General features: G+C 45.1%; 1 protein-coding gene across 1 annotated transcript in view; it reads left to right on the forward strand.

Annotated features, from left to right (window-relative positions):
* Window positions 1-16885, forward strand: part of LOC115096491 (balbiani ring protein 3-like) — an 83442-nt gene extending 66557 nt beyond the window's left edge. The window contains exons 14-15 of the mRNA XM_029611172.1: window positions 5492-5641; window positions 16000-16885. Coding sequence (XP_029467032.1) covers window positions 5492-5641; window positions 16000-16028 — 179 coding nt within the window. The 3' untranslated portion in view covers window positions 16029-16885. The remainder of the gene's footprint in view (window positions 1-5491; window positions 5642-15999) is intronic.
* The last annotated feature ends 1215 nt before the right edge of the window (window positions 16886-18100 follow it).

Here is an 18100-nt window from a genome sequence, read left to right on the forward strand (position 1 = left end):
ATTAAAGAACTTCAACAAGTACAGACTGTGATGATAAAAGAAAAGAAGAATTTGGCAGTAAAAATGGAAAATATTGAAAATCAATTAAAAAGCAGGAACTTAAGATTTATTAATTTCCCGCAAGTACCTCTGGTATCTCCTAGAGAGACCTTTAAGAAATACCTCCGGAAAGTGCTTCAAGTGGAGGAGTCAGCTATTCCACCCCTCTCGAGAATATTTTGTTTACCTAAAGCTAAGAGCCAGACTGAGCAACGAGATATAGTGATTTCAGAAAATCCCAGAGATGATGTGCCAATAGATATCTTGGCAATACTAGAAGTATCAGACACAGAACAAGCTACGCCTGCAACCTTAATCATCACTCTGGCCTTAGAGCCAGATAAGAACTGGTTGTTAAGATTATGTTTAAGACAAAGAAATGTAGTTTTTCTGGGTTGTAGAATAAGAGTATTCCCAGATGTATCGAAAGATACTCAAAAGAAAAGGAAGGCATTCTTTCTCTTGAAATCACAAATGTTGTCAGTAGGGGGTCCTTTTTCCTCAAATACCCATGTAAATGTATTATAAAATATGCAAATAATACTTATATGTTTTTTGAACCCCCACAGCTGACTTAGGGCCTCATTTTCGAGACGGATCACACGCGATAAGGGACATTTCGCATGCGAAAAGCCCCTTATCGCGTGCGATACCAAAATGGGAGCAGAGTCGGCCCCGGAAGAGGAGAAGTCAGGGCGTCACCAGGGCCGACTCCGCGAAGACTCCGCGAACGACGAAAAGGTAAGGCCCTTTTCACGTCCTAGTTCGCGCCCAATAGCTACACCTCCTATGGTGGCGCTATTGGGTGCGAAACCGGCAGCGATCGCACCGCAGCGGTGCGATCACTGCTGGCTAGCGCAGGACCGCCCCCCATTTCGGCCCCCCCGCCCCTCATTCCCTAAAGTATCTCAGGCCTGCGATACTTTAGATATTTGTAGACATGGATACATTTTAATAGTGAATTGAACATGCACATTTTTCAAGTGCTTTATAAAAAATGTTTCAATAAAAAAATGTGATTTTTCATAAGAGAGTATTAATATAGTTGGAAGGAGGTTGGAGGTTAATGATTAAAAACATGCTACGGCATTGATTACCTGGTGATAATAGAGCAAACCATATATGAAAACATCAACTCTTTCCATAAAAACCTTATAATATAAAAAAGTAAAAATATATATTTAAAAAAACCTACTTTTTTTTACAAAAAATTGCATGTTTTTCATTAGTCTGTTAGTTTTGCTGCACTGGACTAACATGACTACCCCTATGAACACTGATTACACTGAGACTGGAGGCAGCTGCAAGCATGTCTGAGAGGGCTAGCCATGTCCTGCAGACTGTGCTATACAGGATGTGTACATCTAAATCCATTCTAATGTCAGAGAACGTGAGTTTTCATAAACTAAAATCATCTGACTGGTTCTTCCATCCCAATTCACCACTTTGCCAGCTCTACCCCCCTTGATCTGTGCCCTCAGCCTACCCCTCACTTACATGAGTGTGCACAGACTGTCATCTCAAAGATGTAACAACACAGAAATCAACATACAGAGAGCAAAACATTCAAAGCAATCCAACCATGTTAAAATATTGCCCCCTCTGAAGATTGCTCTCCTTTGGCTGACTAAAAATATACGCTGGTTTTATGGTTTGTTGGTTGGTTGGCCCATGGTATGAGTAGTTACAACCTGTGGGGAGGAGCCCCACAGGCCCACACCGATGGGAGGCGAGGTCAGGCACAGCAGGGAGCTCTGGGTAAGACTGTGGAGTCCCGAGGAGCCAGGAGGGATTCCCCTGTTGTGGTTGTAACATGGTTGTGGACCCTTGGTTGCTGTATCGATGACTTCTCCCACGGGGAGGGGCCCCGTAAGGAGATACAGCAATAGGCTTGACTCTTCAGTAAGGCAACACAGAGAGAAAGGAATCTTTATTACACCGCATTAGAGCAGGGTCCAAGGAGCGGACAGCTCTCTTCAGCCAGGAGTTGTCGCAGATGATAAAGTTCAGTCCAGGCACAGAATGTAGCAAGTATTTATTTATTTAGCATTTTTATATACCGACTTTCCAATAACAGAATTACTGATCAATTCGGTTTACATTCTAAACAATAACATTGACAAGTAAATGTCTTACAATGAACAGGTCGATATAACTTGGATTAGTACATATGGGGTTAATAACATAAGTAAAAGATACGGTGCCTAATGTAGGCACCTAATGTAGGCATTAGGTGCCTACATTAGGTGCCTAATGTAGGCAGAGGCAATGTAGGTGCCTAATGTAGGCAGAGAAGGTCTCACCCGATGCTGGGAAGTGATGGTTCCGGTAGTGGTCCATGGAGCGGGGTAGGCCGAGAACGCAGTCAGATGACGTAGCCAGCAGTGGTAGATCTGGTAGTGGTCTGCAGAGCGGAGTACACCAAGAATCTGTTCAGTGGTGAGACAAGGCAGAAAGACTGAAGCATGAAGGTACTCACAGGGCTGGTAATGCAGTTGGATAGAAAGCTTCCGTAAAGTAGTGAAGTCCTTGAAGAAGCAGGTTAACCCAGGAAGGAGTCAGGAATGAAGCAAGGCCCTCGAGGAGCGAGTACCTAAGGTGTCCTTCGGAGTCAGGATAACCTGGAGAGGAAAAAGGAACGAAGCAAGACCCCTGAGGAGCGGGTGCCTTGAGCGTCCTTGCTGGAACGAGAGAACCCCGGAGGGTAGGTAGGAGTGAGTATTCAGAGCAAGGTCTCTGAATGCAGTCGAAATTAGCTGGACCGGAATCCTTGCTAACTGGTAGCTGTGTTGGAGATCGGAGGCTAAGTACCCGGAGGTAGTGATGTCATACGGTGGGGACGTCCCTGAGGTACCTGCCATGATGTATTCAAAAGAGAGGGCGGTGCACGCGCGTGCCCAAGGAGGACTCCGTGCAAGCATGGTGAACGCAATTGCCCATGCCAAATCGGGGACGCCGGAGAGGTCAGTGAGGAGAGGCGGAGGCAGCCATCTTGCCCAGAGGAGAGGAAAGAGAGAAAAAAAGAGGTGAGACAGAGAGGGTGCAGCCGTCTGCGACCGATGGGCGCAACATCCCCAGTAGACAAGCGGCTGCCCAGAGTACCTTGACTGAGATCCCTGGAGGGGAAGGCACCAGGCAGGCCGTAGAGTGGGAGGCTTGAGACTGGCGTGCAGGAGGAATGGCGGAGACACCCCCCCGAGGGGCAGAGCTGCGGAGCGAGGAAGGTGCGGCTGTAGTGATGCAGGCTAACCCGTGGAGCAAGGAAGCCCGAGTCAGATCTCCGATGATGGCGTAGGTAGAACCCGAGGAGTGGGGAGCACAGGCAGTCTCTGTATGATAGAGAAGCACAGCCCTGAGGAGCAGGGGAGTGCTGGTAGTCTCATAGCACGTAGACGCAACCCCGAGGAGCGGAGAGGCATGGGCTGTCACGGTAAAGCACAAGGACACTGTCCCAAGGAGCAGGACGGTGCTGAGAGTCTCTTGAGAAGTAGGGAGATGCAGCCCCGAGGAGCGGGGAAGCGCTGATAGTCCAGAGAGCACATAGGCACAACCCCAAGGAGTGGGGAAGTGCTAGAGTAACTCCCGAGTGGTAAGGGAGTTCCAGGATGCAACCCCGAGGAGCAGGGAGCCTTGTAGAGTAGGACTTCAGGAAGCGTGGGGCCAGCCCGAGGAGCAGGGAAGGCCAGGAGATAAGGTCCCCATGAGAGCGCTACTGGCCCCCAAGGAGCAGGTACCAGACAGAGTCCACGGACCACAGAACAGGAGCTAGTAGAGACGAACGGAACATTGCCAAGTTGGCTAACTAAGGGCGAAGGTGGAGCTTAAGTACCTTGATCCGATGACATCATCAAGCAGGGATGCCTCCAAGGTTCCCGCTGAAGAGGCTTAAAAGGAGGGCCCAGTGAAGCACGCGCCTAGGAAGGCCCAGAGACAATGTAGCTGGAGGCGGCGTTTCGGCCACTACAAGGAGCCATGGGGAACGCGGTGGTGGAGATTGGACTGGGCCGCGAGCAGACCCGGGGAGGGCTGGAGAACAGTGCAGGATGTAAGTAAGCACAGTTGCAGCTGTCTGCAACCGAAGGACATAACAGCTGGCTTCCACATCACGCCTACTCTTGGCTGGATCAGGAGTAGGTGTTCCCCGGTGCAGATTTATTATTATTATTTATTAGACTTCACATACTGCCTGTAAAAATAATTTATCCAAATGGTTTACAATATATAAGAACATATCAAAATGCATAAGAACAAGCAAAAGACATAAAAAATATCATAATAGGTGAAGGAGGGGAGGAAAAATTGCATGCATAGATGAGGTTTTTTCAAGTGTGTGCACTTTATGCTAATTTTCAAAGAACAACTACCCGGGATTCAGAAGTATAAAATATACAACCTGAAGGCATCCGCTTACTTTGCAATCATGCAGGCTATTTGAAATTCGAGCCCTTAAAGACCTTCATGTCCATGCAGAATGTCAATCTGCGATACCTACCACAGTGGCTATGTGATCCCCTGGCTTTAACTCTCGTTCTCTTCGCTGAGCCTGCATTTCTGGAGCCAGCAGAAGTTTTGCCCTCTCTGCCTCCTCTGAGGAACTGTTGCATGTTTCTGCCACTCTCTGTGAAGACATCATTTTTTTATGCTGCTCCTCAGTCTCACAGCAAGATCGCTCATTCTAGAACCGCTTTTCCACAAAACGTTCCTTCCTCTCGTACATTCCTTACCCGCATGAGTTATTTGTATGGCGCTCTCCAGTACCTCTCTACCCCCATCCCTACGCCAGAGTGCATCTGTTTCAAGTCCTTAAGTCTTACCTTGTAAAATCATCAAAGCTAACTACATTAGATGATGGTGAATTAAAGCTAAAGCAGTTTAGCTTAGAATTACTGTTTTTTTATTTTTTATAACTGCTTATTCGAGTCATATGGAACCACATGATATTAAACCTAAATATTTAAGAAAACAACGATAAACATTGTAGAAGGTGACAACTTGGCTTCGTATACTCAACTTAACACTTTCAGTCTCTAGTTTTACACCCACACACACGATTCATTCATAACCCATTTTCTCACCCATTGAACTCAGTGCCTTTATAAGCATCACAGTCCCATTCAGTACAAGCTGTCGATAACAACAGCACAGTGTCTCTTCACCAAATTGTGATTACATTGCTTTATACACTTTCAGTTACAATTGGTAATAACTCATCAATTTCACAGCCTGGAGTGGATTAGCTATAGCTTTAATTTTCTGCAGAATTACTGTTTGTTTTATTTGTGTAACAGTGTCTTACAAAAAAAAAAAAAGATTTTCACTATGACTGTGAATTATCCTACAGACTTCCTCACTGATTTGTGACAAGGAAACAATGAAAGGGACTGCATCATTATAACTGACACCCTTGGAAGGACTCTGCCTCCTCCTAAATATTGACTCCTTTTCTTTTCAGAGAAACCCGGTATATGCCCAGCCCCTACAGACGCATGTCTTGCATTAACTGCACAAACCCACCCTGTGTGCTCCAGTGACTACCACTGCTCCCTTAACATGAAGTGCTGCATTAAGGATTGCATCATGCAATGTGTGGATCCTCTGCTCGGTAATGGACTTCTTAAATGTAATCGTATGGGTACAGGCAGAGGGGATGACAGGCAAGGGCTGGCATTGGGTTAGGCAGGAGGCTAAGACGAGGAGGAAGGGTTAGGGTGCACTTAGAAATCACTGTGGTGGGGCAAGACCTGTGTTTTTAAGTGTAATTTCCACTCCCCCCCCCCCCCCCGACGACTACTACTACTTAACATTACTATAGTGCTACACGACGTACACATTTGCGCAGCACTATACAAACATGCAGAAAGACAGTCCCTGCTCAAAAGACTTACAATCTAATAGACAAACATGCAGGACTAGCGACTTGGAGTATTTCATAAAGCAAGACAATGGTTTAAAAAAAAAAAAAGAAAGTTAGTTAAAAAGACTAAAAGCAGACAATCAGGCATTAGCTTTAAAAGCGGTTTCAAAAAGGTGAGTCTTTAGATGGGGGTTTAAACATGGCAAGAGAGGGACCATGACGCACCAGTTCAGGAAGACTATTCCCAGCACACGGTGCAGCCAGCTGGAAAGTCTTCCTGAACTGGGTAGTTAAACCAGTCATGCAAAGGGGCATCACCTAATGTTACCTCTATGCAGCGGCATACCAAGGGTCTCCAGCACCCAGGGGCCAATGCTCCCTACCATCCTCCTTGCAGAAATGCTTGCAGTCACAGGAGGTCACACTAATACAAACCCCAGAAAAGAAACGAACTGACAGACTATTGTGAGCTGCCTGTGGGGCGAAATCTTCCCTGCCTGCAGACGGGCTGCCAAGAGTTTTCCTTTGCCCCTTCCTACTGTAGTACTGCAAGCAAACAAAAACTGCCTCTGATAAAGAATGAGACTGAGCGTCAAGGACTGCGCAGTTAAATTTTCAAATTCTTCCAAAATTTCCATTCCCTGTACGTACCCGGATCAGTCCAGACTCCTGGGTTTATTCATCCCTGCCAGCAGATGGAGACAGAGAAAAGCCTCGCTGACACTGCTTAAAAGGCGTAGTGCTACTTGCAGTAGCTCAGTATTTCTCTGTCTCCAGCAGATGGTGGATGCATAAACCTGCAGTTCTTCTCTACCCTTTCTTTTTTCTTTTTTATAGTATTTGTAAATAGGATTTTGAGTGAGCCTTCCTCCCAGGGGACTGGTTCTTGGGGAACCATTCCCTGTTCGGTCGAGGTGGACCAGTTCAGGTCCAGTTGTTCTGTGGGGTGTAAATCTGGTGGTCCAGATCCCTCCCCTCACGAGGCCGGCCATGCGGCTTTCAGCCCTTCTTCTTTTTTCTAAGGGTTTTTTCTCTCCTGGTAATTCAGGAGCTGAGTTGGGCTGGACAGCTCCTCTCAGCTGCAGGAGGGAAACTTCTCTGTTAGTTTTTTGTTAATTCATTAAAGTTAAAAAAAAAAAAAAAGTTTCAAACAGGGAAGCAAGAAGTCAGCTGCTGGTAAGGCTCCGGGGCCTCTGCTTCTTGAGGAGCTTGGTTTGAAGGCTTCTCAGGAGGTTACGGAGGTAGATGGGGAAGATCCCGTCCGACAGCCTTCGGGCCCCTCCTTCCGCGTTTCCCTATCACAGGTCGGCGCGGCGGTTAGTGGAACATGAGTGGGACTCCCCGGACTCCGGTTTGAGAGTGGGTAGAGCTATGGCCAAGCTTTACCCCTTGCCAGAACAAACGCTGGAGCTGTTTGCGCTGCTGCAGTTTCCGCGGTCACTAAGAAGACTACGATCCCGGTGGAGGGAGCCGGGGCACTCAAGGATGTCCAGGATCGAAAATTAGAGCTAGGACTCCGGGCCGCCATTTGCTCAGGTTTTATGCAATGGGCATGTTTACTTAAACTTAAAATAAAATAAAAATAAAAAAATAAATAAATAAATAAATAAATAAATAAATAAATGTTTACGCTGGGTGCAGGATTTCTAGGATGGCCCAGCTGGTTCTGACACGTTGGAGGCTGACCGAGTGGAATCGTCGGTCGCATATACTTCTGACCATTAGTTAAAAAGGAAAAACCATTCCAAATGTGTTTTTTCCAGATCTGCACGTCACCGCAGTCTCATCACAGCACACTGCCTATCCCCTCACCAAATACAGGATTAAAAAATGCTCACTCTCTATACCTGGGAACATTTGACTTCCAGTCACAATAAGATTGTCTTGGATTAATGGGAGGGGAAGGGAAGTGAACGAACTTTTTCTCCTCTCATATACAAACACTTCGTCTCTCAAACTCATACACATTCCTTCTCTCACACTCACACATGCTCCTTCTCTCTCAGGCACATTTATTTACAGACATACACACAGTCCCTCTCTCTCAAGCACACATGCTTACACACACTCAGAAACATGTTTCCTCTCTCTCAGCACACATGCTTACACACACTCAGAAACATGCTTCCTCTCTCTCAGCACACATGCTTACACACACTCAGAAACATGTTTCCTCTCTCTCAGCACACATGCTTACACACACTCAGAAACATGCTTCCTCTCTCAAGCACACATGCTTACACACACTCAGAAACATGTTTCCTCTCTCTCAGCACACATGCTTACACAGACTCAGAAACATGCTTCCTCTCTCTCAGCACACATGCTTACACACACTCAGAAACATGCTTCCTCTCTCTCAGCACACATGCTTACACACACTCAGAAACATGCTTCCTCTCTCAAGCACACATGCTTACACACACTCATACATATTCATATACACACTCCCTCTCTCAAGCACACATGCTTACACACACTCAGAAACATGCTTCCTCTCTCAAGCACACATGCTTACACACACTCATACATATTCATATACACACTCCCTCTCTCAAGCACACATGCTTACACACACTCATACATATTCATATACACACTCCCTCTCTCAAGCACACATGCTTACACACACTCAGAAACATGCTTCCTCTCTCAAGCACACATGCTTACATACACTCAGAAACATGCTTCCTCTCTCTCTCAGCACACATGCTTACATTGACACAGGGCCGGTGCAAGCTTTTTTGCAGCCCCGTGGAAACAATTACTGTGCTGCCCGACCCCGTTCATTTAGTCTCTGTTCTGGGCCCAGCTCCCTCCAGCAATACAAACTTTAAAAACTGACACTTCCCCCAACCCCTGGCTCTTCGCCCCCTCCCCTTTACACACACAGTTAAGAATTACACATTTATAATAGATTTTACATGAGAAAGAACAAAAAACAATACCCTAAGGTAAAAATATCACTTACATTATATTTACATGACCTGCTGTGATGCCAACCAGAAATCCCTACAAAAAAAGACACTTAGAATCCATATGGTATTAGGCCTATTGTAACACTTGTTGGGTGTGTGCTTGAACCTCAGAAAGCCATGAGTAAACTGAATTATAATTGCAATATAATAAACCTGCCATACCAAAACAGCACTAAGGGCCGGATTTTAAAAGCCCTACATGCGCCAGGCCTATTTTAAAAAGGCCCAGCAACGTGTGTAAAGCCCCGGGACGTGTGTAAGTCCCGGGGCTTTAAAAAAGGGGCGGAGCGGGGGCGGGGCCAGAGGCCTCCGACATAGCGGCCATTTGCCGCTGTGTTGGAAGATCGCGTGCCGGTAGGCTGCTAGCAGGTGCAAAAGGTAAGACAAAGGTCAGGGGGGTTAGAGTAGGGAAGGGGTGGGAAGGTCAGGCTAGGGGAAAGGGAATGGGGAAGGCAGCACGGCTCAGCACGTGCAAGGTGCACAATTGTGCACCCCTTTGCGCGTGCTGACCCCCGATTTTATAACATGCACGCGCATGTTATAAAATCAGGCGTACATGTGTGCGCGCCGGGTAACGCGCGCGCACATGTACGCTTGTGCGCTGCTTTGAAAATCTACCCCTAAATGCCTTCACTCAAACTATATCAAACCTACCTATGAAAAGGCAATACTACAAAGATACCAGGCCCTAAAACACCAATACATTTCCTATTAGGAGACTACCTAACTTAAGCAGACCCTCACCAAATAGAGAATAAAACAACCAGAAAGTTTAATTAGAAACATACAGGCAAAAACTGAATTAGAAACTGTAACAAGCCTGACTCTCTATGCAGTGTACAATAGAAAAACAGAACCATCATCACTCCTCAAACAAAAAAATCAAGAAATATAATAAATGCATAACAGTAAAAACATGCTAATAAAAATATTTCTAAAACAATGGACAAATAGAAGATCGAATAATTTAAAATTCATATATAATTTTTTTAAATTTCCTAAACACCAATAAAATATTTTAAAAAACAGCAGACAATAATACCCGAAAAATCAAGCTAATAAGGATAAAAAAAAGATTCACGATCTCCATCCCTGAGAACTTTTGATTTCCAGTTGCCCTGAGATTGCTGTGGATTTGTAGGACTGGAGTACACAAACTTTCTCCTCTCTTTCTTATATATCTACACACACAAACATATATATGCTCACATACATGCTTCCTCTCTTACACATACCTGGGCATCTCCAGCTCTGCTTTGGTTGGGATCCACCAGTAACCTTGGGTCTTCTTCTTCACTTCAATTGCTGGCAAGTTGGGATCTGCTTACAGACTCATTTTCTGTCATACACCCCTTCTCCAAGGCAGGCTCCCATGTTCTCACATACACCCCCAGGCAGGCTCCTATGTTCACTCACACACACAACCCCCCCCCCCCCAGGCAGACTCCCATGCTCTCACACACATAACCCAGGCAGGCTCCAATGCTCTCACACACACAACCCTGGCAGGCTCCAATGCTCTCTGATACACACATACAACCAAGGCAGGCTCCAATGCTCTCACACACACAACCCTGGCAGGCTCCAATGCTCTCTGATACACACATACAACCAAGGCAGGCTCCAATGCTCTCACACACACAACCAAGGCAGGCTCCAATGCTCTCTCTCAAATAAACACACTCATTCATTCACCAGCAGTCCCACTGCTACCTGTCCTACTCCTCCACTGCTGCTGGTACCCCCAAAATGAATACACAGAAAGAAAAGAGGAGGCCCGTGAGGCTGCTGGTGGACCCCATCCCACTGGTGGCAAACAAAAAAAGAAGAGGCCCATGCACAATCTGACTGGGAGCAGGAGGGAACCTGTTCAGCTGCTCGTCTTCATCCTCCTCTGCCGGCCTTTGAAATTAAAAAATTGCGAGGCTAATACTTCCTTTATGCTGATCTTGCGATACATGAAATCAGCATAAAAGAAATGCGAGCTCTGCGAGCTCCGAATACTGCAGAGCTGGTACAGAAGGAGGAGAAGCAGCTGAATGGATTCTCTCCTGCTCCCAGACAGATCGTGCACAGGCCTTTTCTTTTTTTTACCGCTGGTGGCCGCACAAGCTTCTTTTCTTCATCACTGTTGCAATGGGGTCCACTGGCGGCCCTCTTCTTTCTCCTTTTTTGGGCTGCTGCCTCCCCCTGCAATTGCATGATTTGCACACCCGCTAGCACTGGGCCTGCACACACACACACACACTCATACGCATACTTCCTCTGTCTCAGGCATACATGCTTACACTCATACACATGCTCCCTTTCTCTCAGGCACACATGCTTACACGCAAACACACTCATAAACATGATGCCCCTCTGGAAGACATGCTTACATATAAACACTCATGCATTTGCTTCCTCTCTCTCAAGCACACGTGATTACGGACGCACACACACGCACACTCCTACACACGCTTCCTCTCAGGCACACTTGCTTAAACATATACATTCGTACACACTCTTCCTCTGTCTCAGCACATATGCTTACACATGCACTCATGCACATACTTTCTCACAATACATGCTTACACATAAACACTCATACACATGCTTCCTTTCTCTCAGGTACACATGCTTACATGCAAACACACTCATAAATACAGTTCCTCTCTCTAACACACATGCTTACACACACATACACACACACACAACACTCATACATATACTCCCTCTCTCAAGCACACATGTTTTTACACACACACACACATACTCCCTCTCTAGCAGGCGGGCAGGACTGATCCTCTGCCAATGCAGGGCCTCCTTTAGTTCGGCCACTGGGCAGAACGTGATCCCCCGGTAGCCATGGGATCTCCTCCATTTGGGCCACCAGACAAGATGGGATTCCCCCAGCAGCTGCAGGCCTCTTCTCTGCTTTGACCACGGTGGATGAGCTCCATTGTGGCCCCCTAGTCTTACTGCGTAGGGAGGGAGGAATCTGTGGGCAGCTGCGCACATGAGTAGCTTAGTGGTAACATTTCCGGCAGCCATGGGCTTCCTTCAGTGGGACTGGATCACCCAGCGGCCATGGGTTACCAATTTCACAGACAAATAGATGCCCCCAGGTGCCCCCTATAGCCTGGGGCCTTGGCCCCTCCCTCTCCCACCACTGCTTCTACCTCTGGTAACATCATGAGCTCTTTTGAATGAGGGAAAGAGGAGAAATAATCTGAATTCCTGGGCCCTCTGATCTGGATGATTTAGTGTAAGCTTAGCAAACAATATGGCGTCACAGGTCTATGGGTGATAGCAAGGCACAACTATACTCTCCCTTTACTTTTCCTAGGACATTTTCAGCTCTTCCCCTCCCTCCAAAGTAAATAATGAAAACAGGGGTGCAGTTGAACACAACTTTACTTGACAGGATATGAAACAATTACCTATGAGACATGTGCACACCAAACACATATACAGCCAAGCAGAAAGGAAATATCTCAGAAGATAAAATGAGTAGTTAAAGGGGTGAGCACGGAAAAATAAATCACGTGATCGCAATAACAAATCTAGAAATGCGTGGTAACTTAAAAAAGCATGTTTTATGACTCCATGGCCTGCATGTATGTGGCACAGGTGCTCCAGATATGTGTTTTGCATGTGCCTGTTTTGCAGATGCTCTAGGATTGGGTTTCATGAGGTTGGGGGGGGGGTGATGGGGGTGTAGCTGGGATGGATGGGGATGTATGGAAAGGCAGGTGTGGGCAGGGGTATGGAGCTGGGTGGATGACAAACTTTTTACCCCTCACGTTCTTCCCCCAGCTCCCTCTGCAGTCCCCCAAGTTCCCTCTGCCTCATCTTTGGCTAGTAGGGCCTGAGATCCCTATCCCACCACTTCCTCCATCAAAAGCTCCTCTTCATGTTCAGTTGGTAGGGCCTGAGCTGCTGCTGGATCCTCCACAAGAACTTCTATTTTTAGTTTGTCCACTTGCCCACTGTTACTCCCCATCTGTGACATCAGGGCTACAGACAGACTGACAAACCCAAAACATAAATGCAATTTTTTCCATGAAATGTGTTACAAGGTTTAGAATGAATCCAAGAAAAAATGATTCTCAAGGGCTCTCTTGCCATGCTGCTGCTGCTTCTGCTCTAAAGAAGTAAACTGATAAGCTTTCACTTTTATTTATCGCTTTATATTTTTCTTATCTAACTGAATCGCTGGCTTCTGAGTGACACCCAAAACTCCCAGTTTACAGTCTTTTCAAGGCAGGGTGTCTTGCAGTCTACGGGCTGAAGCCTCTCTCTGTTTCCTCTCCAATGACTTTATGCCTTCTTGGTCTCAACCTGAACTCAGACAAAGGAACACAAAAGCAGTTTCAAGCTTTCTTCCCGAGAAAATTTCCAGTAGCTGGAATCTTTGCCAGTCCTTGGCAACATCAGGAACTTATTACAGTTTTAAACTCTAAAGTTAACATACTTCTTGTGGAAGCAAAGGATTCATTTTGTCAGGGGACTTCCAGCAGTCCTGTGGCATGCGTGATATTTACAGCAGGGGATTAGGTCTCGCTCCCTCAGTCCCCTCTCCCCTAGATGGCATTAGGCCTGTTGGAACATGTAATGGGTGTGGGCTTGGTCCTCAGAAAGTCATGAATAAACAATTACAATATAGAAACCTCCCATACCAAAAAACAGCACTAAATGCCAGCACTCAAACTACAGCTTTACCTACGAAAAGGCAACACTAAAATATTACATCCGGCTTTAAAACACCAATAAAGCTCCCATTTAGAAAACAAAACGAGCCAGGAAAGAGTTAGTGGAATGCTTCAGGGATCATACTGGGACCGGTGTTGATGAACCTATTCATCAACGATCTGGAAAGGGGGATTAATGAGTGAACTGAGGACACAACCTCATCCTACCCTGCTGCCTTTGGCAATGTCTCCCCGCCTCTAGTGAGCCTGGCTTCCAGCCTTGCCAAGCTCCTCCCCTCTGCCTATACCACACCCAAGCTCCAGCCCCATTTATTCCTGCCTTGTCAGAACCTCCTTGCCCTCTCATGGAATTACCTTCAGCTCTTTGACTTGGCCGATGTTGTTTTCATTCCTAGCCTCTTGCCTTGTAGCTTATCTACGGTAACTCAAGAACTGGACCAATGGTATACTCAAAATATCCTAACACAAAAAAAAAACACCATATAGAGAAACAAAGATTGTGAATTTGTGGTGAAAGTCCTCATAAAAAATGTATGAGAGTTTTTTTAATGTTTGAAAATCTCTCGGACCACCGACAATGTGGTCTTGAATTTTGTTTCCCCAGTCACTATCGTGAAATGTGACTGTAGCAATTTTTTAATCATTGGTCTCACCACAATATTAATCAGAAAATGTTTTTGAAAGTTTTCAGTTTTTTAATTTTTAAAGAAAGCACTTATCTTTTCGTTGTAAAGTGGTATAATATCTTAGGAACAGCCCAACTACCCAACACAGCTCACGTTTTGCTGCTTAAAAAACTGCTTCATCAGGGGCATTCACTGTTTTATACTGAGTATCTAAAACATGAAAAGAAAAGTTTCATGCTGATTTTCAAGCCAAAGATATCTAATAAAATACATTGCAAAATCGCATGATTACATACATTCCTTATATCTATTTGTCCGCTTATATCCTTTATATTTGTTCAGCGTCTCTCGACAGGATCCTCCATTTTGATTTCCTACATATTTAAACCTACCCTGGACTTCAAACGTGACCATGGCACCTCTTATGTTCTTATGGGATTGCAGGAGATCAGTAGCTTTTTATGGCAAACTCCTTTATTTTTTTTTGGAAAGAACAGATTTTGCCAAGCCAAGCCAACCTGATTATTTTTTTCACAGAAGAAGATAAACATTTACACATTAGGAATAAGTGTAATGTAATTGATTTGTCCATAGCTAAAGCATTTGATACAGTCAGGGCTGTCAGAAGTGGCAGGAGGGCTGGGAGACCATTGGGAGTGCCAGGCCCGGGGATTGCTGTCATTCCTCAAGACAGGGCAGCAGGGCACTAGCACTTCATGCTGCTGCTACAATGGTAGTTCCCACTTAACATCTTGCACTGTTGCATCATTAGTGGAAGCCCCTGGCCAGCTTCGTCATTGGAGGGCTTCCCTCGATGTATGCTGCCAGAAGTTTGGAGGAGGACCCCTCCTACCCCCAGATCTGCCTGCGGAAAAGCATGTGATGGTCCTGAATAGAGTGACACCTGAATGAATAAAATATTAAAAGAAGAATATGAGATCTAATCTGAGTTTTACAGATGGATTAATGATTGGTTTATAGATCCATTTCAGAGATAGGTTTAAGTAAAGAAATAGGTACCATACAATTTAGTGCTCCAGTTTTGTTCTATTGCTCATTTTCTGCTCTTCACTGGATTCATTCCTCAGGTATCACAGCTCCCATCCCTTGCAGGGGAAGTTGGAAGTCTCTTTCAAGCATGCACACCTTTCCCCTAGAAGCATTAGCCCTATAGAGGCAGGCAGCCTCCCTTTCACAACACAAACCAGCTCAGTCCATTACTTTTCATCCTCAAGCGATTTGGGGATTGGTGTAAAGTGTAAGGTTTCATCATTTGCAAAACTGTCAATGCAAAACTGGATGTGGTGGCAAATACAGTGGAGGACAAAACAGTAAAGAAAAATAACCGGAAAAACCCAAGGAAAATGGTCCCATCACCTGCTGATGCTTTCTAATTGGGATAAACGATTGGCTGTGTTAACAGAAGACTGAATGACAAAATGGAGGTTTGTGCTTGCCAGAATGGCTCTGGGTGTTATAGTGAGCTGAAGCTACATAAGCTCTTAGAGGGGAGCATTTTCCAAAAAAAGGCCTGGGGCCAAGCTCCGGCAGCCAAACTTAGGTGCTCAGCACAGTGTAATTTTCAGAGGGGCCGATTTAGATCCCTAACTTCCTAGGCCCTTTGATAACTGACTCTTTAGCTCTATTTCAGTGCCTTCATTAGGACTCCCTGTGAGTTGGGCGTGGGTAAGGACGCTCAACCTTCAGTGGGTCTTCTTAGGAAAGGTTTTACATCTGAATATCTGTGTACAGTTAGAGTTCACTGCATGAGTTTGTTTCATTAACTGTAATACATTTTCTTTTTCCAGATTCCTCAAGTAACCCCAATTCAAACTAAGATCCTTCCAGAGGATATCAGCTTGGATCACTGGAGAATCTTGTCCATTCCAGTTCATATTGTAATTGCTCTTTAATATGCATCAGTCATATTAGAAATCTTGGATACGAGGGGAGCATTCTTGGTATGTCTGCCTACCTAGGCAAAAAGAGAAGAAGCTAGGAGGAGAGTCACAATCACATACATTTTTAGGAGGCAAAAAATTGCATGCATCCATATTTGAAAGTATTTTCAGTTTTATAGGAACTCCCATTTCAGTGATTGAAACAGCAATGTTTGGCTGTCATTTGATTAAACAATCTTGCTTTTCAAATTATTTTAGATACTTTTAGGAAGTGATATACCTCCCAAGTGAGGTTAACAGAATCACTGACTTGCTCAGATGTGCAGTGGATGACAATTTGGGAGGTAACGCGGGTAATTCCTGCTGCTTCTCAAAAGCGATTCTGTCTCATGGGACAATCTGAGCTTGCTCACTTGCTCACTTGCCCTGCAGCTCATGAAAGCGTGGATATGGTTTCTGAAGTTATATACTTAATTTATTCTGAAGTTTTATCTATATTTTATTTTAGTCATACTTTTAGTTTTACTTTTATTTTATTTTAGTCATACTTTTAGTTTTACTTTATTTTATGAGTTGATTTTATTTTAATACTATTGTATACCGTTTTAGTCAATTATACATTGTTAAAGACAGTATAGAAATGTCTTAAATAAATAAATAATTTATCTCACTGTCAGGTGACCAGCGACAGTGAGAATAAGCAGGCCCTGTGGTCCATTCCTTCTCTGACAGAGTCTCTACTGTCTCTATAGAGATTACCTTCTTAGAAATAAAATTAAACAGTTGACACAAATTCTGGCTTCTGTCATTTATTATGCCTATGATTAAATTGTCTACCAGAATTTTACTTCTGTTTTTATCTCAAGTGGAGGTAAGTGATACCTTTCTGTGGGAGGCAGTAAATCACACATAGTGCTGGGGTGGAAGTATGCAAGACTCTGGGGGAGAAGGGATGTTAGTGCTGGAGTGGAGGTAGTTGAGATTCTGCTGGGGGAGTAGGTAGGTTACTTAGTGTTGGGGTGGAGGTAGGTAGGAATACTGGGGGAGGAGGTAGGTTACCTAGGGGATAATTTTGTAACAGCCTGCATACATTTTGACAGCAAGATTGTGCATTACTTACACCAATTTTCAAAGCAAAGTTACACCAAAACTACTTGCACACAATTCCACCTGCTAATATGTGTGCAGAAATATTTCTTGAAAATTTGTCCAAATACTTTTGAAAATGGAAAAGTATGCACATAAATGCAAACCCTTCTCCAGCCCTGCTTCTACTCAGCCTAGGTAAACCTATGCACACACATGATAAATATGCTCAAATTTACCCACATATCAGGAGGTAAATGTGTATGTGCAATTTTATGTGTTTCAGAAAATGCCCAATGTAACCTTGATAACCGAGAAACCTTATAACAGATCAAAGAAATTCAGTATTCCTGGTCACAAATGAAAAAAATGTTCAGTATGGAAACATATATATGTAGGACCACTATCTGGACCAGTCTTAATATGCAAATTATAGACTGAACTCAACCTTGGTGCTTAACCACTGGTTAAAAATATTAATATAGACCACCACTATATCTGCATATTAAGGCTGGTCCGGATAATGGTCTTACATATATATTAAGGGGTAGATTTTATAAATCTACGTGCGCGCGTACTTCTGTTCGCGCACCAGCCGCAAACAAAAGTACGCCGGATTTCAATAGATATGCGCGTAGCCACGCGCAAAGGGGTGCACATTTGTGCACCACTTGCGCGCGCCGAGCCCTGCGCGCGCTGCCCGTTCCCTCCGCCTCCCCCCACCTTCCCCTCCCTTACCCTATCTAACCCACCCCCCAGCCCTACCTAAATCCCCCTCCTAACCTTTATCCGGGAAGTTACGCCTGCCTCCGGGCAGCCATAACTTACACGGGCCAGCTATCTGCTGGCGCGGCAGGCCTCAACACAGGCTGCTGTGTCGGGGCACTCGGCCATGCCCCCGAGCCAACACCATGCCCCCTGG

This window comes from Rhinatrema bivittatum, chromosome 8 (genome assembly GCF_901001135.1).
Source record: "Rhinatrema bivittatum chromosome 8, aRhiBiv1.1, whole genome shotgun sequence".
NCBI classification, from domain to species: Eukaryota; Metazoa; Chordata; class Amphibia; order Gymnophiona; family Rhinatrematidae; genus Rhinatrema; species Rhinatrema bivittatum.